This window comes from Synchiropus splendidus, chromosome 2 (assembly GCF_027744825.2).
Source record: "Synchiropus splendidus isolate RoL2022-P1 chromosome 2, RoL_Sspl_1.0, whole genome shotgun sequence".
Taxonomy (NCBI): Eukaryota; Metazoa; Chordata; class Actinopteri; order Syngnathiformes; family Callionymidae; genus Synchiropus; species Synchiropus splendidus.
In genome coordinates this window covers 13,130,887-13,156,585 of record NC_071335.1, presented here as the reverse complement: position 1 = coordinate 13,156,585, position 25,699 = coordinate 13,130,887, and the positions used below count along the sequence as shown (strand labels likewise).

General features: G+C 40.7%; 3 protein-coding genes across 3 annotated transcripts in view; all 3 read left to right on the top strand.

The window, feature by feature from the left end:
• The first annotated feature begins 123 nt into the window (after positions 1-123).
• Positions 124-6,325, top strand: LOC128754352 (cilia- and flagella-associated protein 52-like). The gene is made up of 14 exons (XM_053856905.1): positions 124-218; positions 600-799; positions 1,387-1,523; positions 1,797-1,925; positions 2,005-2,104; positions 2,774-2,890; positions 2,958-3,058; positions 3,144-3,314; positions 3,833-3,981; positions 4,053-4,198; positions 4,916-5,067; positions 5,330-5,432; positions 5,819-5,930; positions 6,099-6,325. Exons 1-14 carry the CDS (start codon positions 158-160, stop codon positions 6,290-6,292), a joined length of 1,872 nt encoding a protein of 623 aa, XP_053712880.1. The 5' UTR covers positions 124-157; the 3' UTR covers positions 6,293-6,325.
• Positions 6,326-7,322: 997 nt separating this feature from the next.
• LOC128754425 (cilia- and flagella-associated protein 52-like) lies at positions 7,323-17,025 on the top strand. The gene is made up of 14 exons (XM_053857033.1): positions 7,323-7,437; positions 7,713-7,912; positions 8,556-8,692; positions 8,973-9,101; positions 9,177-9,276; positions 9,348-9,464; positions 9,566-9,666; positions 9,771-9,941; positions 10,572-10,720; positions 11,252-11,397; positions 11,514-11,665; positions 11,803-11,905; positions 15,329-15,440; positions 16,844-17,025. Exons 1-14 carry the CDS (start codon positions 7,377-7,379, stop codon positions 17,023-17,025), a joined length of 1,860 nt encoding a protein of 619 aa, XP_053713008.1. The 5' UTR covers positions 7,323-7,376.
• A 1,394-nt stretch (positions 17,026-18,419) lies between these two features.
• Positions 18,420-25,699, top strand: part of LOC128754747 (ubiquitin carboxyl-terminal hydrolase 43-like) — a 44,866-nt gene continuing 37,586 nt past the window's right edge. Inside the window, exons 1-2 of the mRNA XM_053857583.1 lie at positions 18,420-19,229; positions 25,346-25,483. Of these exons, the coding sequence (XP_053713558.1) occupies positions 18,654-19,229; positions 25,346-25,483 (714 nt within the window). The 5' untranslated portion in view covers positions 18,420-18,653. The remainder of the gene's footprint in view (positions 19,230-25,345; positions 25,484-25,699) is intronic.

Sequence of the window (25,699 nt, the reverse complement as noted above, 5' to 3'; positions counted from 1 at the left end):
AATGACCTGTATGGAATGTAATAATGAAAATGAAAGCGTTATCGGACAATGAAAGGCAGCACCGACTGATCAAAGCTTGGGCGAATAAGAAAAGAAAGGAGCAGCTGTAGAAGCAGTACAAGCGACACACAAGTGGAACATATACTCATGAAGCGTCATGTCGATTGACACTCAGGGCATTTTAAATCTTGAACTGGAATCTGCTTTAGGATTCAACGGTAAATCGGTCAACGGATGCGTTTGTTTGAGAAACATGTCGTTTGAATCGGAATAAATAAATAATATTGGGTTGAGAATCTTCGATATGGATGCATGATTCACGAGAAGGCAGAAGTGAAAAAATAGCTATAATTAAACACTAATTATATAAGAATAAAGTCCCAAGTTCTCTCTTTTCCAAGCTTGCTAGAAAAGGATCGCTGCAGTTTTAAAGTGCCAGAACTGGTCTTACACCAAGGTATCCTGCAAGGGTCATGCCAAGTGTAAGGGCATGGTTACTGTGAGCCTTGTAGGGTTTGGAAACCCCAAAATAGACCTAAATAAACTGCACTCCATTCAATTGGGTAACTGTTGACTACACAAATTCTTCATTTCTGTAGGTTATGTGCTTTCTGGTCTCTGGCTTCACCCCGACAAGCAGAACCTGGTCTACCCTCTGGGAAACACAGTGGTTATCAAGAGGCTTAGTGATGGCAAACAGGAGTTCCTTCATGGACACACGGACAACATATCCTGCCTCTCTGTGTCCAGAAGTGGGAAATATATCGCCTCTGGTCAGGTCTTCGTCATGAACAGCAAGGTACTGCCGACTGAGGTCAATGGCGGGAGTCTGTTTTTCTAGTTTCAGGAGCGATAGTTGGGTATTTCACTGTCTTCACCTCACTGTCTGAGGGCTTCCTTGGTTGTATCTTCCAGTTAGACCATTGTTAATGATTGAACTCAACCTAACTGTGGTTCTTAGTGATGGTGTAGTGATGAAGATAAATGGAGGAATCTTGGAGAAGAAAGTGCTTGAACGCAACACTTTCCTGCTGTTGTAACTCAAGAGTCTCTCATTTACTCTGTCAATGTATAGTGTGCTCCCCTCTGTTTATTTATTTGCATCAGACATTCTGGTTTCCTGGTTTCCCACAGTCCACAAATGTAAAGCGGTTTCAGTGGCTCTACATGTGCCTCACACCCCAGGTAGCTGGGATATGCTCCCAACTCCCAATAGACTAGAAGCTCATGCAAAAATGTCGACTGACCTGCTTTCTATCTATACCCACCTTCCTTCAAGCCTTTCATCGCAGAGACCATTGTTAGGATTTAAATATGCACCACTTGTGCTTCCTTCTGTTTGAGCCTTGGCCGATTTAAAATTTTGGATATGCTTTGGTTCGCCAGGCTCCCCTGTTTGTCTGGGACTACGCTCAGCGAGCCGCCCATGGGAATTTCCAGCATCACAAAGGGAAGGTGGAGGCGTTGGCCTTCTCCCCCAGTGAAACGTACCTGGCTTCTCTCGGGGGTCTGGATGATGGCAGGTATTCGGTAGATCGGTGTCAAGTCAGAGAAAAGGCATTTCTAGTTTTGCAGTGTAAAAGTTTATAAAGGTAAAATAGCTTTAAACTATGAAAACCCATCAGCTTCTGTTGACTATTAGTCCAGTCCTTCTCTTGCTAATGGAGTTCTTCTCCCCGTAGCCTTGTACATCATGTCTAGATTCCAAATCAAAGTCCAGACACTGCAGTTGAGTATTGAGATGAACATGAAAGACCCCACTCCTAATGCCCGGCCGTATCTCTGTGATTCCCCAGCATCGTGATTTGGGACCTGAAAACAAAGCAAGCCATCAGCGGGGGTCCGGCGTCCGCCGGCCGAGTCGGCCAGTCCTTCACTGTGCGTTTCTCCAACACGAATGAAAACATTTTCATATCGGCCGGTTGGTGAGTTGTTAGGAAATCTGAGTCGAAAACAAGCTGCGTATTGTGAGTATTGTTGCTTTTGAATTCTGTTTTTGTGCAGTGAAACATTGCGGGTCTGGGAGTTGGACCTGTCCAACAAGAAGATTATCCCGACCGAGTGTAAGACGGACAAGTTGAAAAGGATAATGACATGCGTTGAGGTATTTCATCTCCGTGATTTGTTCGCTTGTTTTCGAAGGAGAATGTGTTTTGTTTTGTAAAAACTCCTTAATTCCCCTTGTTTTGATTCTCTCTATTGTCAGATCTATTCACTTACAACACATTTCAAACATTTGCATACAATAAAATACTGTGATACTTTATTGCATGGTATTGTACCTGTATTTTTGCTACATACTTGTTTGTCTAATATCATCTTGATATTTATGTGGGCTGTATCAATATTTAGTACATAGATACTTGGAAAAGCTTCTGCATTTGTGAGGCATTTAATACTAACATTTTCTTTCTGTACACTGGAGTTATTTTGTTGATGAGTGAAAAATTCCTCTGTTGCACTGTGAAATTTAATAATAATAAACTCAGTTTCATGCACATCATATTGTACTGCTTTATCGAATTGCTCAGCCGCAAAAGGGAGGATTGCTCTCTCCGGGTAAGGAATGAGTCCCTGCCTCAAGTGGAGAAGCTTTAGTATCTTGGGGTCTTGTTCTTGAGTGGGGGGGTAAGGGAGTTTGAGATTGGTCGGTGAATTGGCGCTGCAGGGCCCATATTGCAGTCGCTGTACCGCAAAGCTCTGGATTGTTTTGGTCTTAAAAATCCAAGTTGAACAGTCACTCCCTTTAATAATGGCATCATTTTCTACCTAGATCTCAAAGGACGATAAACACATCTATTGTGGTACAACAACTGGCGACATCATGAAAGTCAACATGGATAGGAGGCACATGAGCCATTACGGTCCAACCAAGACCAAATACCACATGGTACGTGGAGCCGATCAGACTGCTCTGTGTTCATTTGATCAGAGTTCCACCATCTTTTCTTGTTCAGGGAGTCACAGCCTTGAAGCTTCTGGAGTCAGGCGAGCTGCTCGTAGGATGTGGATCCGGTGCTTTTGTTCTTTGTTCTGCAGATGACTTTAAAGTTCTCAAGTAGGGACCTCCACCATATACTGTTTTAGACGGACGTCTATCTCAATAACTGCATTTACTGTTCGCTCAAATTGTGACTCTGCAGAAAACTCCAGCTGGATAAAAAGGTGACCTCCATCACGGCGAGAGGGAACGATGAGAAGTACTTTCTCGGCACAGAGGCGTCACACCTGTATCACTTCAGTTTGGATGACTTTAATGCTGACCTCTTGAGCTCCTGCCACAACAGAGCTGTGACCGATGTTGCCATGCCATGGTGAGTAAATTACAAGGCCAGGCATATATATATATATATATATATATATATATATATATATATATATATATATATATATATATATATATATATATATATGATAAGGTCTATAAGCCACAGGTGCTGTGGTGCTGTCTGCGCTGTAGAAAGGTCAGTGTATATATATATATATATATATATATATATATATATATATGTGTGTGTGTGTGTGTGTGTGTGTGTGTGTTGTGTATTACTATTTGAATTGAAGTACAAGTCAGTCACTTCTTCGGTCTCTAGTTTCTGTTTTCCCTCATTTCCCTGTCTGTTTTTCTGGCCCCCAAAAAAAGAAAAAATAAAATGCTTTTATATTTACATGTTTTATAACTAAGATTTTCACCGCTTTAAAAGGTCTTACAATACCAAATGAAACACAGGTAACATTTTTAAGAATATAATGGATGTAATTCCCTGTTCTTCTCCTTGTTTTCCAATATTTACGTTACTATTTCTCTAGAGCACATTTTCATGTGTTTCAGTGAAAAACCGGAGATATTTGCGACCTGCTCTGAGGGAGACATCCGGTTATGGCACACCAAGAGCCCCATAGAGCGGCTTCGAATCACTGTGCCCAACGTCTTCTGTAACGCCCTGGAGTTCATGAGGGATTCCCAAAGCATCATCAGTGGTAGGAACGTCTCTAAAACTGTTTAATATTAGTGTCTGATTTTTTTTTCTGAATTGTCTACATTTTTGCAGCGTGGAATGATGGCAAGATCCGAGCATTTTGTCCCCGCAAAGGAAACTTATTGTTCACCATTCATAATGCACATAGCATGGGTGTGACAGCCATCGCTGGAACAAGTGACTCCAGGAGGATCATCAGTGGTGGAGGAGAAGGCCAGGTAGACTTGTAGGTCATGTGACATCACTGATCAGACAGATGGCTTTGTTTTCTTTCTTAGCCATTTTATTGTTTTTCCCCCTGCGTTGCTCCTAATAGGTCGCAATGGCATTATTTTTGTAGAAGTAATGGTCATCCAATGGTCCAGCATCCAGACTGACTCATGAAACAAACTGGGCAATGTTCTGAACTTGAATGATGAACTCCTCACATCTTTTATTTACATTAAAGTGCTTTAAATGAGCCGTTTTTGCCGATGTGTTAGAAGTTCCGACACCACAGCTGGTCTCAGCTGCTTCCTCTCTTCTCTGGCTCTCCAGGAGATCGGCTCTGTTAGTGGAGCTGCAGACACACGGCCGAAAACAATGCATTTTGAGTGCTTTAAGGCAAATAAAACACCTGTGATTTCATCAGTTTGATGTAAAAAGGCTCAATTTATGGTCTGTAAACATCCTGTTTAGCCTGTAAACTTCCAGAAATTAGCCCCGTCCTTGAATAATTTATTTTCTCCTTATTTATACAATTTTATCAGCAAAATTAAAGTTAGATCTAAGCCATATATTCAGGTATCTTTTTTTGCTTTTGGCCCCTCTCAAGAGTCACAGTATATAATATATTATCCACCTCAAAAACCATGGTCAAAAACAGTGGTGTTAAAGCCCCCAGGCTTGTTACATATGATATAACTGTGTCATCTGCATCTTATTTGACCCCAAAGATTTGTGTCTGGGTACTGACACAGAACAACCACAAGCTTCTGCAGTTCATGAAGGAGCATAAGGCGTCGGTGAACTGCATCAAAATCAGAAGTGACGACAAAGAGTGCGTCTCAGTCAGCTCTGATCGTACCTGCTTAATCTGGGATTTAGTGTGAGTACTGCCCACTTCTCTATACATTCTTTCTCTTTATATATATAAATATGTATATATATATATATATATATGACTTTTGCAAATATTTATGTATCTTTTTGATGTGTTATCATTCTACTTTAATACATTTATTTCTGCATCTCACTATAATGTTGGCGATAGCATCATGTTATCACAGACTTTTCTTCTAGAAAGGGGGATTATGTCCTGCATGACAGATTAGAAATGAACTGTATGAACTGTAGTCATTCCTTTCTAGGCGATTTGTGAGCCTCCAGCTAGTCACCGCCAACTCAGTGTTTCAGACGCTGTGCTACCACCCCGAGGAATTCCAGATCATTATCAGCGGCAGCAACGGAAAGGTATTTGATTTGGATTCATTTCCTGATCATGGAAATTCGGTGGGATTTCCGCATGGTTGGACAAATGAAAAATCAGTCAGCATCAGTTAAATAGTTGCATAAAATGTCGAACAACACTACAAGACAGAACACAACGAATCATTCTAAAAATATATAATTATTATTATATTATTTAAAAATGTGTCAAACGTCCAGGTGGTGTGAAATAGAAATAGAAAACAGGCGTGAGGGCTGACGCGGCACTTGACTACTGTCTACAGCTACAGTCTGATGTCATGTGTTACCTGTATTAGCTGTGCAGGTCGTATATGAATACATACAATTCTCTGTGGAGTTGTGTATCTTTACACGACCAACTTAAACTTGTATACAAACTTCTCATCCAGGTGACTTTTTGGGACTTAACTGTGACCACGACGGTCAGAGAAATGATGGTGACGCAGGCCGGAGCCATCTATGGCATGGATATCACCAAAGATGGAAAATACTTTGTCACAGGTGAATACATGTGAACATTGGGCTCCATATTATTATTATCAAATCATAACTGACACGTTTATTTCCGTGACGGTTCAATTTATTTATAAAAGAGGCAGATTTGCGTTATGTTTTCTTTTGAAGTCAAATGAAGAACGTCTTTTTTGTCTGCACTTTTCAATTCGCCAGGTGGAGATGATAAATTGGTGAAGGTTTGGGATTACATCGCAGGATCTATATCCCACGTAGGGATTGCGCATGGGGGCAGCATCACCAGTGTCAAAATCTGTTCGAGAAGCCGAACCCTGATCAGCACCAGTGCAGATGGAGGTATTCTCCGCTGGAAGTTCCCGTATGCCCCGCCTCCACCTGAACAGTTCTAGTTCCAGAACAGTTCCTTTTTTTTTTTTTTTTACAAAAAGAAAATCGTTGTGTATGCAATAAAACAACTTCTACTGTCTCTGCCAATCTTTGGTTTTCATTTTCTGTCATTACAAAGTTCAGTGAACTCAGTGAAAGTACAAGGAGGACGAGGATTGCATCATACTGTGGGGATCAGAAAAGATGCTCGGCCATGAAACTACATCAGCTGGGTTTGATCCTCTATTCTGTTGTTTCTTTGCTTTGAATTAAAATTTCTTTTGTATTACATGCCTTCAAAAACTTCAATCATAATAAAATTACTCATTCCAGTCAAATATTCTATTTCTTTTACAATTATAAAAATACAATCCTATTAAGTTTCATCAATATAAATTGCTTCCCGTCTGTCTGGCGTTGGTTCTCACGTTTAAATCACAAGTCATGACCCAAGTCGATTAAAGAATATGTGATTTCAACCTCATATTCGATACATTGAAGCTTTCGTAAAATAAAAGCTGATCATTTTTGACCCAAAAAAACATTCCACTTACTGTAGTCAACTGTATTTTTAAATAAACAGCTTCACCAAATATTGTGATAACCCATCCACTTTTTCTCTGTTTGGGTTGTGGGGTAAACATGCGGATGTTAACTGGCTTAGTTATGAGTTTTGTTGTAAGTTTTTCCAACTGTTACGCTTCTTTCTATCGTCACAGGTCCACGCGCAAGAATGCTCATACTTCGCCTCGAATTATTTTTGCAGATCCAGCCAGGACACTGAATTGGGGGTAGAACAAGTGACTACATTCAAATAGGTTGAGTTATTCTTGTAGGTGCAGGTGATTACGCAACCAAAAGTGTATTTTTGACCGCAGTGCACTATGTGTTTTGTTTTGGGTGGACACTCTGCTAGAAATAATTTGTGGCTGACTTTTCCTCTCCTGTTTGTTGTTGCTAAGTAACGTGTGTTACTTGTATGTGTCCGGGGGTCCGCCACTTAAAACAGCGTCGCCCCGTTTCGGAAGATTTTATTATTATTATTGTTTGTTAGTCAGAACAAGGAAATTAATTTAAAATACAATTTCTTTTTTTGTCTTGTCAACAATGGCTTCGGAGACGCAGGGGGTCGCTAACCTTGAATTAGAGTCTGCCATTGGATTCAACGGTAATTGTCTCTCTTTCGTGTTTAATTGTGTTGCAGGCGTGACATTAAATTTAGCATAAAGACAATGACTTAAACTTAAAATGAAAAAAGGCTGACTTCTCAGACTGTTAAATTTGTGATCAGCCTTTGTTTTTTATTTTATTTTATTTTATTTTATTTTATTTTAGTAACAGCACTTTATTTTGAAGCACTTTCCGAGTTGGTGGAACCCCCACTGACCGTGGCAATAAATTCTATTCTGATTCTGATTCAGATTCTGATTCATCTGCGTTCAGGTCGCGTGTTCTCTGGTCTCTGGCTTCATCCCGACAAAGAGAACCTCGTCTATCCTCTGGGAAACACTGTCATCATCAAGAGGGTGAAAGATGGGAAGCTGGAGTTCCTGCAGGGCCACACAGACAACGTGACCTGTGTTGCTGTTTCCAGAAAAGGCTCTTTTATTGCCTCTGGACAGGTGAACTTCATGAATCACAAGGTATATCTCAGGACTCTTTTGTTTTGCTTTTGCTGTTGATCCTTCTCATCCAGGTTACTTTTAGACTCGGAGACCAGCCAAAAGTGTGAGGCTAAATATTCCCTTTTTTACTGCAATGGGTTTTTCTGCAGCTCAGGCTCTTAACAGGATCAAACCATGAACCATGAAAAGCTTGAGCAATCCAAACACACTGTCCACCACGGTGTTTTACTTATGTAACAGCAATACAAAACCGAAAATACACAAATAATACAAATACAAATCCATGCTGTTGTCAAAGAAATTGAGATAATAAGAAAATAAAATAAGAGAAACAATATTACAGAAGAAAATCTCATGATAGTGATGGTAAATAAAAAAGCAGAGTGAGATGGTGTCACATGAAACCTGGTCCTCAGGGCTGTGTTTCTGCGTTAGATTGTAAGAGGATGGGTTTGATTTTTGCTGGGGAATTTAAGGAAACATATGAAAATGAATAGGACGCCATGATCACGCACTACACATTGCATTCAGGAAGCTCGTGAGTTCTGTGTTTGACTTCATGTGGAGACAACTTTGTGGCATCCAACTGGTATTTTGTAAGTCTATGAAGTCATTCATTTCCTACAGTGTGTTTTTTGTTGTTGGATGTTTTATTCAACAGGCTCCTCTCATAATTTGGGATTATGCAAACCGGGCCATCTATGCCCTATGGGAACATCACAAGACAAAGGTAGAAGCTTTGGCATTCTCTCCAAATGAAAAGTACCTGGTTTCCCTCGGAGGTCTGGATGATGGCAGGTACAGTGAACGCCTTGTTTTAGGTTTATTTGGAGTTGAAAAAGACATTTTACATCAAATATTTCATTAGCTTCAGGCAGTAACAGAAACACTTGAAAATTCTCTGAAATATATGACAAAATATTAAATAGGAATAAGCTGTAGCAGGATGTTTTTAAAACTTTGTTTTTGTTGTTGCTTTTCTTAGTAAGTAAGACGGTTTTTTGTTTCGGAAACCTGTCCTGGTTTAATGCTTTTAAGGCTCGCTCTTAAATCACATTGTTCATTATTGTATTTCCAGCATTGTGATTTGGAACATTGAGACAAAGCGTGCAATCTGTGGATGTCAAGCTTCCGCTCAGCATGTCGGTCAGTGCTTCACCGTTCGCTACTCAAACACAAATGACAACATTTTCGTCTCAGCCGGGAAGTGAGTATCGATTCAGCTGAAATTGTGGTGTTAAAAGTCTGTATGATCTGAATGTGCTTTGCTTGTTTTGGACAGTGAGACGCTGCGTGTCTGGGAGCTGGATGTCGCCAGCAAAAAAATCATCCCCACTGAGTGTAGAACTGACAAGCTGAAAAGAGTTATGAAATGCATCGAGGTATTTCATTCTTTTTAAAAAAAAACAAACTTTTCATCACCACAGTATTAACTTGCGTTTATTCACAACAGATCTCAGAGGACGATCAATACATTTTCTGCGGCACCACGACGGGCGACATAATGAAAATCAACATGAACATGAGACGCCTGAGCGGCTGTGGTCCTGTCAAAACCAAGTACAACCTGGTACAAGTGCTTTATTTACTGAGTGCTGTGCTTCCCTTCGCTGGGCCTGGCTTCTGTGTTTGTCTGTGTTACACACACTGGATCTGTTCTCTCCTATCAAGGGAGTCAGCGTCATAAAGATACTGAAGTCAGGTGACCTAATTGTCGGGTCTGGATCTGGCACTGTCGCGCTATGCTCTGGGTCAAACTTCAGAACTCTTAAGTGAGTTTCACTTCAGGTTTTATAATCCCTTGACTCAGGCAGTCATTACAAACTGTAGGAAGTGAACTGGAGAGATTTATCTTTATCTTTGTGACCTCACATAGAAAAGTCCAGGTGGAAAAGCGGGTGACCTCGATCACGATGACTGGAGGTGATCAGAAGTGTGTCATCGGAACCGAGGCTTCCCATATATACGGGTTCCACTGTGAAGAGTTCAAAACTGAGCTCTTAACCTCCTGTCCGACCAGAGCTGTCAAAGATGTGGCCATTCCCTTGTGAGTAATAAAGACATAGGCAGAAAATGGCTTCTTTTAAGAAATGAAAATATTATTTCACCCATGACATAAACCAAGAAATGAATAGTTACTTTGTCATTCCTTGTTATCTGCTAGAAACACAATATATATTTGTGTAACTCCACGAACATCTTGGCTACAGAATACATTTTCACAACCACGTTTGACATGAAATTTCTCTTCTGAAAAGTTTGCTTTATTAAAAGTACAAGTGATCAAAAGCCTTTCTGATCAGGTGAGATCAGAGCAGTTTTCATAGGACAAGTGAAGTTGTTTGTGGATGTGAAAGTCATATTTGTGGCTCAAGTGCTGAAATATATATATAGAAATCGCTGGAAACATACAGTAAGAACCATCTTTGGATGATAGCTTACAGCTGAGTGTTCCTTTATCATCAGTGTAAACAAAGAGACTTGTCTGTTTCATTGTAGTTATTTCATGTGTTCATAGTTATTTCAATTATCCATGTCAGTCCTCGGTGGTTTGTTCAACCACATGGTGTAGTCACCATATTTTCCTTGTTTCAGTTGCACATGAAGGCAAATATAAAACTATTTTCTTCACAAGTATGGTGGTAATAATCAAACAACTTTCTATTTTCGCCGTCAGCGGAACGTCTGAGATTTTCGCCACCTGCTCTGAGGGCGACATTAGACTGTGGAAAATCAACAAGTCAAAGGAGCTGCTGAGAATCACTGTGCCCAACATGACATGTAACTCCCTGGAGTTCATGATGGACGGACACAGCATCATCAGTGGTGAGGACGCCTCCGGAGTCTGGAAGTCTCGACAGGGTTCTCTCCATCTGTGGTTGCACCAATATAGCACTAAGGCTGGGTATTAAATTCATATCCATATCCCATCACAACCCATTTTCATTTTAGACAGAGAGTGACAGGCGCAGTTGATGTAGCCTGAACTTCATTCCTGCTGTTGCAAAGTAGTGCAAAATGATATTTTATTTTTAGTTGTTTATGCAATGAGGTAATGTGTGCACATGAGGGGGTGTAGCTAATATATCAATGGGGGTTTCTGGTCTCTACCTTTGCGGTAGGGTAAGCATCTTAGTCATCCGGGAGACTCACAACTGTCAGTCAGGCTGCCTTCTCAACATCTCCATGGTGAGGTGTTCAAGTCTCGGCCTCTTTGCTCTGACGGACTGGACCTTGAAAACATAGACACCCTTGCATACATTACATTGTTGGATGTGGAAACCTGGAGATGGAATTGTTCAGAATTGTGTTCGCTAGTTAAGCGTGTTAGCATGCTGACCTGCGTCTCTCATCCAGCCTGGAACGATGGCAAGATTCGGGGCTTTGGGCCGGAAAGTGGATGTCTGTTGTTCATCATTCATAATGCACACAGTAATGGGGTCACTGCTGTCGCCGGAACCAAAGACAGCAAGAGGATTGTCAGCGGAGGCGGAGAGGGCCAGGTTAGTTATTCTTTCTTGACTCACCATAATTTGCTTCCACAGAATCAAAACATCTCACTGCTTAAGAATGTATAGCCTTTTCAATGGAAGTGTTTTCCCCTGTCGTTGTACTGCAGGTGTGCGTTTGGGAGCTGACGCAGCCGAAGCCTCGACTTCTTCAGTTCATGAAAGAACACAGAAGCTCTGTGAATTGCATCAAAATCAAAAGCGATGATAAGGAGTGTGTCTCGGTCAGCTCTGACCGTACCTGCATCATATGGGACTTAGAGTGAGTCGCATACGTGTCCTTAGAAAAACTGGGTAAAACAACTGCTTCGCAGCGTAGCTGGCTGGAAGTAGTTCTATACTTTCAATAGAATAGAGTGGCTCTCATGAATGGGTTTTGTCACTTTGGTTCCGTTGCAGGCGATTTGTCAGCCGTCAGTTGGTGACAGCCAACTCCATGTTCCAGACGGTGTGTTACCACCCAGAGGAGTTCCAGATGATCACAAGCGGCACTGACGGAAAGGTGCGTTTCACATGTATTTATCTCATATTGACAGCATATTGCATGTCTGTTTCAAATGCAGGACTGTTGAGGAGCGAGAGACAATGGTGGCTGAGTCTTAGAATACTTCAGGATTACGTCAAACTGTGTGGAGCGTAATCACTTGGTGCAATGTGATTCTGAATTAATTGAAGAACCAAATAAAGTGGATTGAAGTGTGAAGCACTTCACTCATTTGAGTTGGTAATGAAATCCAATTTGCCAATCTATGATACAATGAATCACACATCTTTCAACTTAGAGTTTTCATCTTGGTTTTAACTCCTTATGTTTTCCAGTCAAGGTGCATTTTTGGTTCTCAAACTTGTGTGTGCTTGAGAATCAAAAATCCTTGTGAATCCTTTCAATCGGCCATTTAGGTAAACGCCGCGGCGAAATTTAGGCCGTCCTTGAAAGCGTAGGAAAATCCTGCTGCTAAAGTAACCGTGAATGTGCTTATGTAAGCGTCTTATATGCCTTTCACAACCGTTTAACAATGTGAAATGAAAGCTGCTGTGACAAAAATCCCCATTCTTTGAAGCGTGGTTGGCCCGGCCCCACAAAAGGTGAGAAGTGTACCGGTGGGTTGCATCGCTGCAGCTTAAAGCAAATGAAGAACGGACTGAGTGGAAGACAGAGAGAGGGAAGGACTCGTGGAATGGGGAGTGTTGTGTAGTTGGTGCCTTCCTGCGGATGTGCCACCCAAGTGCCAGTCAGATCCACCATCTGCTCAAGCAAGGACACAGGCACTCTGTCTGCTAGAACAAATACCTACACTCTCCTCGCTCCTTCTCCACTTAGACTTTCTGCATCCAAGTATAGCAGGCGGAAAAAAGGACAGCCGCCTTACTCTACTACTCTACTACTCTTGAGTGTGTCGTGGAGTGTCACAACTGTGGATCATTTAATGCAGCCTTGCTTCCTGATCCTTTACCTATTGTCTTTCCCTTCAAGATATACAATAGTAAGAAAGCGACCTGTTTGAAGGCGATGCATCTGGATTTCCAGCCGAGAGTTTGGACTCGCCCTCTCATTTCATTTCCCTGTTGTTCTTTGGTTTCACCGTTATTTACAGTGCAGATTCTCAATGAAGGCATCGAAGCTACAAGTCAACACATATAGTGAAGGTTCTTCAAAACAGCCACCCGTTGCTTTGCGGTGTGTAGTGAGAAGGCGTGTCCAAGCTTTTTGACTGCATGTTAAGAGAAGACGACGAGTGGATTCAACAAATGAAAGCCTACGATTTATGTCGTCTGAATAATTATGAGGCTAGATCAGTGACAACTTACCATGGCATTTAAAAAATATTGCCTGAAAAATAATATTTGCAGTGTAAATAAATAAATAAATAAATAATAATAATAATACTAAATTGAACTGGAACATTTTGTTGTAAGGAAGAAAAAACACAATGGTGTTAAAATGTAAACAGTAGTCATTTTATTATTTTCAGCCAATCTATATATATATATATATATATATATATATATATATATGTATATATATATATATATATTTCTATTCCAGTATTATCTATCTATCTCTCTCTCTCTCTCTCTCTCTATATATATATATATATATATATATATATATATATATATATATATATATAATACTATTATACTACCTTTCACTTTGCACTAGAGTTGAAATTCTTTTTTGATTTTAGCACTTTCTCTATCAAGTATACATGATTTGGTGGTAACGTTACACTTAACAGACCCTGTCTCGCTACCAAAAAGTGCAAATAAATGACTATATTGTATTGGTTGCTTGAGTCCTTGGCTCCTGCACTGACTTGAGTGGTGTCATCATCTGTCTGTGATGTCACTTTCAGAGCCAGTGTCTACAGTGTGGCATGTAACACTAACAGTTTAAACAGGAAAATGAGATGTGATTCTCAACCAATTTCTATACCTCAGTTTTAATTTTCGACAAAACTTTTATCCCAGCGATATGAGAGAAAATGTTAAGTAGGACACTGAGCAGTGAAGCCCCACCATAGAAAGGCTGTACTGCTTTATAGGAAACTATAAATAAAACGATTTGTTACGGAGCCTTTTGTTGCTCTTCCCTTCCAAAACCAGCAGAATGATTCTTCACAATGATTACGTCCCCGCTCTTGTGTCGCCCTCACCAAACAAAATTAAATCTTGTCTCTCAGGCTTGTTGCAAAGATGCCATGTGTAAACACTTGAAGAAACACGTCTGAAATGAAGCCTCCATAATTTAGAACTTTTGTTTTGATCACTCTCCTGATGTAAACATTTTCATGTCTCTTAATCTGCATCGTAAAAAGAGCATTCCAAGGGTGTTTTTTATGAAGAGATCCTTAGTACTCTTATGCAAATAACCTTGAGGTGTGTGTCACTGCACCTCAAAAATATCTGCCATCAGTGCTAAAAATAACTTCAGTGACAACCTGGCGAAACCAAAGGCTTTTATGTCGGCTTCAAGGCCCAGGGATTATTGTCATTCTGTTTAGACAACTGAGCTCAATCTTTAGGCTTGTTAGAGTTCAGATATATTTTGATATTGTTGAGGATGAAAAAGATATTAGGTGATTACAGACTGTGTAACGGACAGAAGTATTGGTACTAAATAGAGTGTGTACAAAGAACATTAAATGTTGTCACTGAAAATATCAAAGCTACGGGTAGAAATGACCAAAGGTATCTTCTTTACAGCAGCTGAGACGTGCAGCACGGTGATGTTTGGCTCTCATGAAGAGGATGAGGGTCTTCAACATGGAAGACAGCTTCACTTATTGTCTCCAGAATATTAAAAAGGCTTCCACTTTAAATCACTATGTCTACTCTCAGTAGATCAATTAAGTACTTGCTTATTATAACTGCGGTGCTGTTAAGTGTGAACTTTTCCAGGGTGATGTATAGTCAGACTCAACAAGAAGTGGTTTATTTATGGATAAATATGTTCCTCAGTTTATTCATGTTCATTTCTCGTCGTCTTTTCTGTAAAACCATCTATTTAGTCAAAGTGGTTTCTGTTTGTCGTGGTCTTTCTTATGTAACAGTACAGCCATAATCTGAAATTTTATTACGAAGTTAAATGTGGCTCAAATTTAATGTTCTATTGGCAAAATCTGCTGCCTTTTTCCTCAACATTTTTCCTTAAACCAGAAGGAAGCACTTGACCTGATGACAGGTGCATGACATTTTATGAATCGACAGTTGCCCTGGATGTCTAAGTTCTTCGCCCACAGACTTCCGCTCACAGCAGTTCAAGTAACGCTTTTAGAGGTCTGACTTAAAACAAATGTTCATGCAGTCATTACGGGGATGCGTTAGCTGTCTTCGCGAATAGTGATGTAATAGTTTCATTGTGGAGGATCGGTGTTAAGACGTTAAATGTTTATGACATGAGTACTATGTGTCTCTCTCTTAGGTCACCTTTTGGGACTTGCACCTAGGGACAGCCATCAGGGAGATGGTGGTGACGCAGGGTGGAGCCATCAACGCCATGGACATTACACAAGACGGCAAACACTTTGTGACAGGTACGTTTCATTGTACGCAAATCTTCCCGTGCTGCGATAGGATTTCCCTGCCGTTAGGCACACCCTAGCGATGAGTATCTGTCATACATTTGTAATAGTTGGTTGAGAATCTATGCGATTTTTGAGATTATTGAATGTTAAGTGATATGCAATACATGCCTTTGGAAATATTTTAAAATAACATTGCGTTCGTACCAACCCTTGTATGTCTGCTGCCAGGATATTCCAAAACTTTAGGTGGTGGTGTAGCAAGAAGCTGAAGCCCACATTACTGATCAGAATGGCGAAAATCACAACAACAGCGTCTCTGCTGCTTCGAAAAGCAGAGCAGAGGGTCTTAACCTTTTTGATCTCAGGGCCCAACTTTCCCAGAACAAATGGACCCATGGCCCACTCAAGTTATAGAACTGATTCATTACTCTTGATTTAATTTGTGATCAATAACCATATTTCATCTACTGACACGTAAACAAACCAAAACCTTGTGAAATGACATGAAACCATGTGATCATCGCATAGATGTTTATTTGTCATCGAGAAGTCCAACCAGCAGCGGAACCAGGGGCAAGTCATTTTCATCAAATTTGCTAAAGAAAAAAAAAAGAATAAACTTGATGCAAACTGTTGAGAAATTTGTAGAAACTGAATACAATTATGATGATTATGATTATGATAATAAAACCATGTCTAAATATCATAAAATAAAAATGATATATTTTATTTAAACTCCAAAGAAAATACAACTGTAAAATGTAAAATGTTTTATTTATTTTCAAAACTGCTTCAACAGGCGCTTTCATGAACAGTTTTGGGGGGCGCCATCATTTTTTCTTTTCAAGAACTTCTTCATAGTTGTTTACTATCACAGATTTGCAGCTGTCATCTCAATTCAATGACACACTACTGCCACCATATGTGGCTAATGTATTAAAACTGAGCATCTTGCTACCCTCACGGCCCAAAGGTGTAAAACAAAACAACTTTCAGCGACCCTCAAGGGGGCGCTCACGGTCCAACCATGGGTCCCGGCCCTATGGTTAAGAATCACTGTAGTAGAGCATCAGTATTTGCAAATGCATACATGCTGAGAGGCAAATACTCCAGTTGCGTATTTATTTGTTTTTAAAAACAGCTGGATAAACATGTAAACGGGGCCCTAGTTGTCACAGATAGCATCAGTTATGTGGTGCTCCCTGCATTCTTGAATCAGGTGTATCCTTATGGTACCTCTTGAAAAGCTTGCATGTCTTGCAAGCTTGCTGGACATGTCGTGCTGAAGGATGTGAACATTGCCAACTCTGTCCCAGCCAAACAACCAACAGCAACCAGCCGCAGAAAATGATTGGGAACCATTTCAGGGCTTTTCATCTCTGCATTTCAATTCATGTTTTTGTGCCTTCCAGGTGGGAACGACAAGGTGGTGAAGGTGTGGGATTACATCGCGGGTGAAATGACCCATGTTGGCATCACACACGGTGGGACAATCACCAGTGTGAAGATCTGCTCCAACAACCGGACCCTTATCAGCACCAGTGAAGACGGAGCCATCCTCCGCTGGAAATTTCCTTTTCCCCTTTCTTCATAAAACACCAGAATCAGCACAGCAACAAAGCATCAGTTGTCTTACCAACGACTCTTGCTAGTTAGTCTACTATATATATATATATATATATATGCTTGAGACTTGGCCACAATAGAGTCCTCTCTCTTCTGCAATGGGAGAGAATAAGAAGGCATGCTGCTTGTGTACCATTGGTCAGAACTACTGCACATATACATAGTGAAGCTGCTGATAAGGTGAATAAAACCCAGCCATCAGGGGCTCCACCGTGGATCTCAATGGAACATGTGTCTCAAAGTCTAACTAAGAGAGTGAGTAAGGGAAAGAAGTCAGTTGGGTATTTGATGTCTGTCTTCATGCTGTAATAATGAAAATGTAATAAAGAAATTTTCTCATTTCTTCATTTCAAATGGGTTTATTTGATTTAAAAAAAATGCATCTGTAGTCAATTGTCCATTGTCACGGATGGAGTGATTTTTTTGCTCTCAATCCATTGAGTTCTTTATGAATCCATACATGAGCTTCAACTGACTTCTGCAGTTTTTGATCAAGAGCCACAAATGGCCCCTTGACCTCATTTGGAAAGTTAGTGATTATATGTAAGCTGAAAATTATTTATTTGCTTTTGGAGTTTGATATATATATATATATATATATATATACAAAAGCATCTGTTTGCTTTTGTTCAGGGATGTTTTTCACTACACAATGGCCAGGGTTTCCACTACTCTCAATGTACCTGAAATTCTTATAAAAATTGAAATTCTTATACAAATATTTTAAAGACATCAACAGAGCTTTAGTTTAAATAAGGTGATATAAAAACTTGAATATAGACACCATCGTGATTTATTGTGCCATTGTCAAACTGATGCAAAATAAACAATATTTTGTTGTTTTGTTGTTGTTTAAATGTATGTATGGGTCCATCATTTGATTCAGTAATATACCAAATTCATTCAAATTGAAAAATGTGGCTTCTTGTGACAAATATTTTCATACCATTAAACTGCGATTAATTGACATAAATTAAGTAGATTAATTAATCGAATTCCACCTATATATATATATATATATATATATATATATATATATATATATATATATATATATATATATATATATATATATATATATATATACACACACACACACATACACATTCCTGACTTATCCAAGTTAAAAAGCTAAAATAAATAAAGTAAAATAAAATACAGTTCTGACGTAAGTATATTATGACGAAGTATATCATTTCAAACAAAACGGATTTAATGTACTTTACTTAATATTGGTCAATAAGTTGTGTATTGTTTTGCAGACAGACGGAGCGGAGGGAGGGAAGACGGAACAGCCACGGTGAGTGAGTGGAAGAGCCACCGATGAGGAAGTGAGATTGAACCCGCGATGGAGCGCAGTTCCCCGGCTCCAGGAGAGGACTCGATACCCTGCCTGTCTGCGTGGACCGGTGACGGCGGCACATAGGGAGACACGCTGGCTGGTCAAAGAAACCATTTGGATGAACCATGTGCCTGCTCGGCGACTCGTGCTTTCCGGCTGAGCGGTGAGAAGTGACGCGAGGACCGCCGACAACAGTGTGGCAGACAGGTGCAACTCCGCGGTTTCCTTCTCTCTCGCCGCCCCGAACAGGAGCCATGGATTCCCGCAAGTCGAAGAAACAGGCGATGAAACCGAAAAAGCGCAAGGAAAAGAAATATAAGAGCGGGAGGTTCATGAGAAGGAAATCCTTGCGATCTTTTGGGGATTTCATGGGAAGGATACTCAAAACTTTGGGTACTTTGGCTCACTTTCGCGAAGGCAGACCGCCGGATGTGGAGGACGACGACGGCGGGTTCGGCCAGAGCGACACCGGCGGATTCAAAGATGAGGCGCCCGGGAAGAAAAGCTCCATTGTGTCGTCCCAGGGGTTGGTGAAAGAGCGACTGTCCGGGTGTTACGGCGACAAAACCCCCGGGGTTCTGGGGCTGAAGAACCACGGGAACACCTGCTTCATGAACGCCGTGGTTCAGTGTCTCAGCAACACCGACCTGCTGGCCGAGTATCTGGGCCTGGAGCGGTATCGCACGGATGTCTATCATCGCAAGGTGAACAGTGATTCTGCGGACGAGGAGCAGCAGACCACCCGGGGAGAGGTGACGGAGCAACTGGCCTCTCTGGTCCGAGCGCTGTGGACGCTGGAGTACACGCCGCAGCTGTCAGTGGAGTTCAAGGTGAGGACACCGGTCCAACATCCCTGTCAGTCACCCACACCAGCATCTATGGGATGTAACCAGGCGCATGGATCATGTTGAAGTAATACACAATTGAAATCGCCATACCACGTCCTCTCAGTTGGGACCAAACCTAGAGTTGCCTGCAGCAGGACTTTGACCTCTGACCTGACTGGGAGACATATTAATGTAGTGTGTTGAGCACAACATAAGTGAACAAGTCAACTCTTGGTCATGATGTTGTGTATTTTGTTTGCTTGATTTCTCCGAGCAAAGGTGAAGTCAGTCCTCTCAAGGTTGCAGATCACTTCAGGAGTGCTGCACAGAGTGGCGTCGGAGCAGCAGCAATTTGACCGCCGGGCCACTTCACTCCCATGAATCTTATCTGTCACACATACTTGCACTGTCTGATTCACCTGCTGAACATTTCCCGTCCTCTGCGGTTGTTTGTCAGCATTCCTCGCTAATCATGTGACTGATTCCCAGTTCATTCATTCTTATCAACACAGACACAGGTTACCGTGCGCTCGGCAAGTGGGTTAAAGGCCTGCTTAAGTTTCAGGAATGGATTGAACAAATATTGATCAGTTCTTCTATTAGTCTTAGAACCAGTAGTGGCAAGCAGAATTATGTATGAGGTGCTGCAGGCCCACCAGCTGCCTGTGGCACATGACACTTTGGTTTAGCAAGTGAGTAAACATTCGTAAAGATACATTCTGATCACTGTACATTTCTATTGTGATAAAAGTAATAATAAAGTAAATGAATCATTTATGATAAAAAAAGGTCTTTAGAACCAAACATGGCAGAGGTATTATCAAGTCATTATAATGTATAGTTTTTTTTAGAATTCCGACAGTGTAATGTTTATTTTTATCAGTTTAAAATCTAAGTGCCTTTTTTAAATTCTCAAAATAAATGCGCGAATAAGCAACAGTTTAACTCTCATGTCAGAATGGATGGGTTTTTGCATCTGTATTCAAACCCGCTTTTATCTTGAAGACTGTCTTCAGGAGATGATAGCATCTGTTTGTTTAAGCTACAGATAAACGTATATCTGGAAAGCGTTGGATGCTTTGATCCAGCTTGACTGACCCAGACAAGTTGTATCTTCTGCCTTATCTGCAGTGGCATCCCTATTTACACATGAAGCGAAGGCTTCTGTGGGATACTAGTGACCCTCTCTGAACCCAAAGTAGACGACGAGTACTGCCATAGCATGGTTTGATTTTAAAGTCTAATGAGCTCTGGCGTGTTGTAGTGTGTGTGATCGCACACACTTTTATTCCTCCTCATGCTTTGTCACATAAGGGCTGCATATTTCAAATATTACAGTATTTTTGAAGCACTTGTGTTCACAAAGTGCATAAGCCAGTCACACTGTTTTCAAGTAAGAGACCTATTATCACACTGTTTTCAAGTAAGAGACCTATTATCACACTGTTTTAAGTATCTGTATATACCTCTGAAGCTCTGAACTTTATTCGAGTCGAGTGACTAGTACTCACTGGTTAATAGTACCATAATTTGCCCTTAGGAAGCATTTAGTTTGTGGTATTTCAACCACATGAGCTTCATCTACATTCACTTCTGCTGCAATAATAGTCATTTCCACTGCAGGGATTGGCTGCACTCGAAGTCACGTCATGTTTTATGGAGCAGATTGGGTTCAGATGCCACTCTTTTTATGTCTAATGCCTGTAATTAATGTTATATGGAGTTAAAAGCAAGTGTGTCCTTCACTCCTCCTTCATTACCTTTCATCAGTACATCAACTCGGGGACTTCACCTCTCCTCGTCCCCCGGCGACGGTGGAGAGTGAATGGATGCTGCTGCATGTTTGAGTCTGGAACACAGACTTCCTGCTGAGAATCTCATCTGATGTGCACTTAGCGAGGGAGAGAAGGAGCGCAGGAAAACCGCTGCTCATAAACCTGTAAAATCCCCCCGACTACTTCGCTTCTCTTCCCACTTCTGATGTCTGTAATGTGAGCTGACATATTTGACAAGTGATGAAAAAAAGTTGTCTGCAATAGCAGCAGAAGGAAATCTTTCTCCCTTATATCCAAGAGCTCTGCTTCGCTTTCTGGTTCTTGGCCACTGGCTTATTAAGATCCAGTGGACAGCTCAGTCAAGCTGTCATTGTTGTGTCTTCCTTGACGTTTGGCCTTGAGCGTAAAGGTGCGTGTTTTTTCAGCATCTTTTCTCTGCTGAGCATATTCTCCTTTTGACCCAAAGGTTGTTAAAGCAGGGGAATTTTCTGGGGCTCAAATGAGAATTTTTTTTTATGTTTATTGTGCCTCAGAAGCTCACCAGGAAAGATGCTGCGGAAGTCTAAAGTAGTCCTCTTTGTCCTGGAAATGTGTGTCAGGGATGCCCGACGAGACTGATGGTTTGTTTTCACCCATCTGTCTCTGCTCCCTTATTCTCTGGCAGCACTTGAAGTCGCGGGCAGGTGCGTCACACTGGCTGGATCTTAAAGTTGTCAGGCAGATGCTCCTTTTAGTGAGATTCTTGTGTTTTTAGATAAAGCAGATGGTTTTATCAAATATAATTCTTTCAATTTATTTTAGCAGACAGGTGATAGATTCCTCTGTGTTCTTTGTATGTGAATAAATACTATAAAAAAGTAAAAAACAATGTGCTCAGAATTCCAATTTGGTCGCTAATAATCTTTAACACAACTAGCATTAAAGTGTGAGCAGAAAACAGATGAATGTTTGCTTTTTGCTCTTAATTGTGGAACTAAATACGGAGTTTTTGAACTCCAGCTGTTATTCCATTGTAGCGCTATTATCCAGCAACAATGCAGGATTCAAAGCTGATTATTTTCACCATGTCTCATCCCTCTGTATTTCTGTCTCAAATTTACATTTGGGAAATCCATGTTGCCTTGCTCAGTGTTGACTCACTGCCACCTCACTAAAGGATTTCCAAAAATGGTTCTACACATATCACAGACTTAATTGTCGGCATCTGTCTGGAGGAGATTTATGTTACTACTGTGATCATTTTTGAGCTGAAACTGATTCATTCATGCTGGAATCCCTGGCCGACAGACAGTTGAGAATGAATGAGGGAGCGAACGTACAACTCCCTGCTACGCCCAGGTTGTACCTTAAGCTTTCCTTCCCAATAAAAGAACCTGAAAGATGTTTACGTAACCTGCGACCCAGATCTGTCCTCAGCTGATCAGAGGTCAGCTACAACTCATCGCTTGTTTGCAGAGACGTCCTAAGTTAAACATTGTAGTCAAACTTCCAAGCCCTTCTGACCCTCTTCAATTATACTGTCGGGTTTATGCAGGGACGGAAACTCCACTTAGCTAAATGGTCTGTGAATCAACAAAGCAACAGCGACTAAGCAAACAAAGCTCACAATGATTCTTAGAATGGTTTTTACTGTTGGCTGTGTCTTATGCCACTCTGTTACACATTGATGTGTAATGGGGTTGGCACAATTCAGTGATGCCAAGTCATGCACTGGCAATATGGTCATGTTGTTGGCGATATCTCTTGTACCCTGTATCATTATTTAATACATCCTCTCTTCCCTGGAATGAGTGGATGCTACTGAGACAACTTTGCCATGCATCTAGTTCTCTATATGACGTGTTTGGTCACATTAAATAATGACTTTCGTTGACTTATATTGACATTATGGAGTTAGAGTGTCAGAATCTATTGTTTCGTCTCTCCAACATTAGGGTGCATGTCTTGTCACCAGACTCCTCCCAATACACAGCACTAGTTGTGAGGGATCATATACTGATTCTGCAAATTAGAAAAAGGAATCAGAAACTAAGAATTATTGTACAACAATGAAATAATAGAAGTAGAGTAATTGGAAAGCCTATAATAATTAATATTTGTTTTAATATATGTGACAATGTATTAACAAAACAAAAGTATTAAAAACCTAAATATATAAAATGTAAAATATTCTCTGCAGGATTTCCGCTACATGTTAATGGCTGTGGCGCACTGCCATGACATCTTTTTCAGGTGAACTCTCACATGAGCAAAGGTATTGAAACAAAGTGGAAATGTCGAAACAAACTGATAACACATCGTGGAGGTGGACTTGAACGTGACAGTATTCTGTGTGTTTTTAGCGGAAAAATCCTAAAAGAAACATCATAATGACTGAAGTCTGGTGCTCGCGGAACTCAAGTCGCACATTCTGGCCGGGCGTACGAAGAGACGGACCGCTGCTGATTGGAGAGAGATTTACTCATCACGATAAAGAACTAGCACTTTTATTGTCACCAATTCAGTAAATGTCAAAACGTTCCCATTTGATTCATTGTTTCTCTGTCGTTTCTTTATTGGCTGTTCAGTGCTGTGTTTTACAAGTCACGTGAGTCAAAGAATGCATCATGAAGAAGATAAAATGTAAATCGCAGGGGCGGAATTTATTTGACAAAAATGCATTGCATCAGGGGTGATGACACGAAGGTCCTCCTGCTAAATCATTAGTTGTCTTCACTGGTGACATGACACGGAACTGAACATAGCCAAGAACCAAGCCGAACAAGGAAACAAAGGTGGGGATTTTTGACATTTACTTGCGCTCATATAGTCCGGCCCTTCAGGCAGGCTGTCTGCTAGGACAGGGGCGTCCAAAGCCCCGCCCCAAGCCTGCTCCCCTCCCCACACGCCAGGTCATAACTGTAAACATATATTTGTACAAAAATAACTTTATACGAAAACAAACATCTGAGTCAAATAGTCGTTATCAGAGATGAACTCAGTAGCAGTTACCACAATAACCCTTTCAGATGCAGTCTCCTGGGGAGTTGTTTGGCTTGACTGACTGAAGGAAAATACATATTTTTATAATGTTTCTTTCCCTTACAACAAGTGAAGTGTGAAGAGAAAAAAAAGTTGAAATAAACAGTCAAAATAATATTTGTTATCATGATGTTTTTCTAAGGATTTTCCAATAAAAAACACCATGACCGCTTCGATTGGGACAGAATCAAGATTATCACGGGCTTAATGGAATGTTCACCGCTTGGTCATGTCGGTCAGTGTGATGTCAGATTAAAGAACAAGTAAATTATATATTTTAATAAACACAAGTTGTACCAGTGAAAAAAAAAACTGTTACTCATAGAAAATACATTTTATCCAGGTATCAAGGTGAAGTAAAACCTTTTTTTTTAGATTTCCACACTTTAAAAAAGTCCTAAAAGGTCAATACTGTTAAAAGATATATATATATATATACACACATATACACACAAAACCGGAGAAAACCCACTCGCACATGGGGAGATCATGCAAACTCCTGCAGACAGGCCACTGGTCCGACCTGGGAGTCACCGTGTGGCCCTTGGGAAAGTCATAATATCAAAGTAACTTCAAATTGTTTTTAGCCATATGGACACAAAATTGAAACTAAAAACACATATGGACTGTTTAAAGTTTAGCAGGAACTCTCTGAAAAACCTTTTTGCTCTGAACTCAGGAGGCCTGGATAAATGCAGCACGTGGCCCTCGGGCCGCGCTTTGTTCCGGTCTGTTCGTCAGTTAATCTTCTCACAAATGAATCCAGCTTGTGACTTTGACATCCTTGGCATGGGTTGACTGTTTTCCCCCAAAAGACCCAGAGGTTCATTTATCACTCTCAGCAAAACAGTCTATCAATTTCAACCTTTCTTCTCTTCACTTAAAAGGCGCTCTTCCACTCTGCTAATATCCAGTGGTGGTAGTAGCTACACAACAAAGGAAAAGTTATTGTCAGAGTGAGCGATGCGAAAATGAAATTGAAAAACCCTGGTGCTAACTCTGCCCCTCCTTTATTGTTACATGTTAATAAAAGCCGTTTAATAATTAATCGAAATAAACATTCAGTTATAAGTCTTATTAATGCCTCAATAATTTAGGCCCTAACTTTTTCTATCTACTTTATTTAATCATATTCAGAGTCACCCTGAATCTGACTGGTGATTGAAAGCGACATGGCATATTCTTTTAAATAATTCATCTCTTGAGTGCTCCAAGTTATTAATTTTAACTTGCCTTTATTTTGATCTGTAAAAATCCTTGCTTCAGTAAGCGCTTGATGCAGTGATGGAACGATGAGCTAATATTCATGTTCTGCCGCTCCAGAGTACGGTGGCCAAGCATGCGTCACAGTTCCGGGGGAACTCGCAACATGATGCCCTGGAGTTTCTCCTTTGGTTGTTGGACAGAGTTCATGAAGATGCCAACAACACCAGTAGCAGCAACACCAAAGCCAAAGTTAAGGTGAGTGATCAAATGCTTTCTTGCCCTGACCTTATCACACTGCTCTGAGTCACTACACTGACTTTGTAAGTTTAATAGTCGTGTCGGTGCCTTAATTTATTTTCGAATCGATACACTTCCTTTTGGGCTTCCCATACACTTGACCTTATAAATAACCTTATGGATACCGTCTTGTTCATAAACTGACTCAAATACATATTTGATTTAAAGAGAGTG

Excerpts from the sequence above, each read along its gene's own strand:
- LOC128754352 (XM_053856905.1), top strand. The coding sequence starts at position 158 with ATGTCGATTGACACTCAGGGCATTTTAAATCTTGAACTGGAATCTGCT. Across the intron at positions 1,524-1,796 it reads GGGGGTCTGGATGATGGCAG|CATCGTGATTTGGGACCTGA; the intron begins GTATTCGGTAGA and ends GTGATTCCCCAG. Across the intron at positions 4,199-4,915 it reads GTGGTGGAGGAGAAGGCCAG|ATTTGTGTCTGGGTACTGAC; the intron begins GTAGACTTGTAG and ends TTGACCCCAAAG.
- LOC128754425 (XM_053857033.1), top strand. The coding sequence starts at position 7,377 with ATGGCTTCGGAGACGCAGGGGGTCGCTAACCTTGAATTAGAGTCTGCC. Across the intron at positions 7,913-8,555 it reads TGAACTTCATGAATCACAAG|GCTCCTCTCATAATTTGGGA; the intron begins GTATATCTCAGG and ends TTTATTCAACAG. Across the intron at positions 9,667-9,770 it reads TCAAACTTCAGAACTCTTAA|AAAAGTCCAGGTGGAAAAGC; the intron begins GTGAGTTTCACT and ends GACCTCACATAG.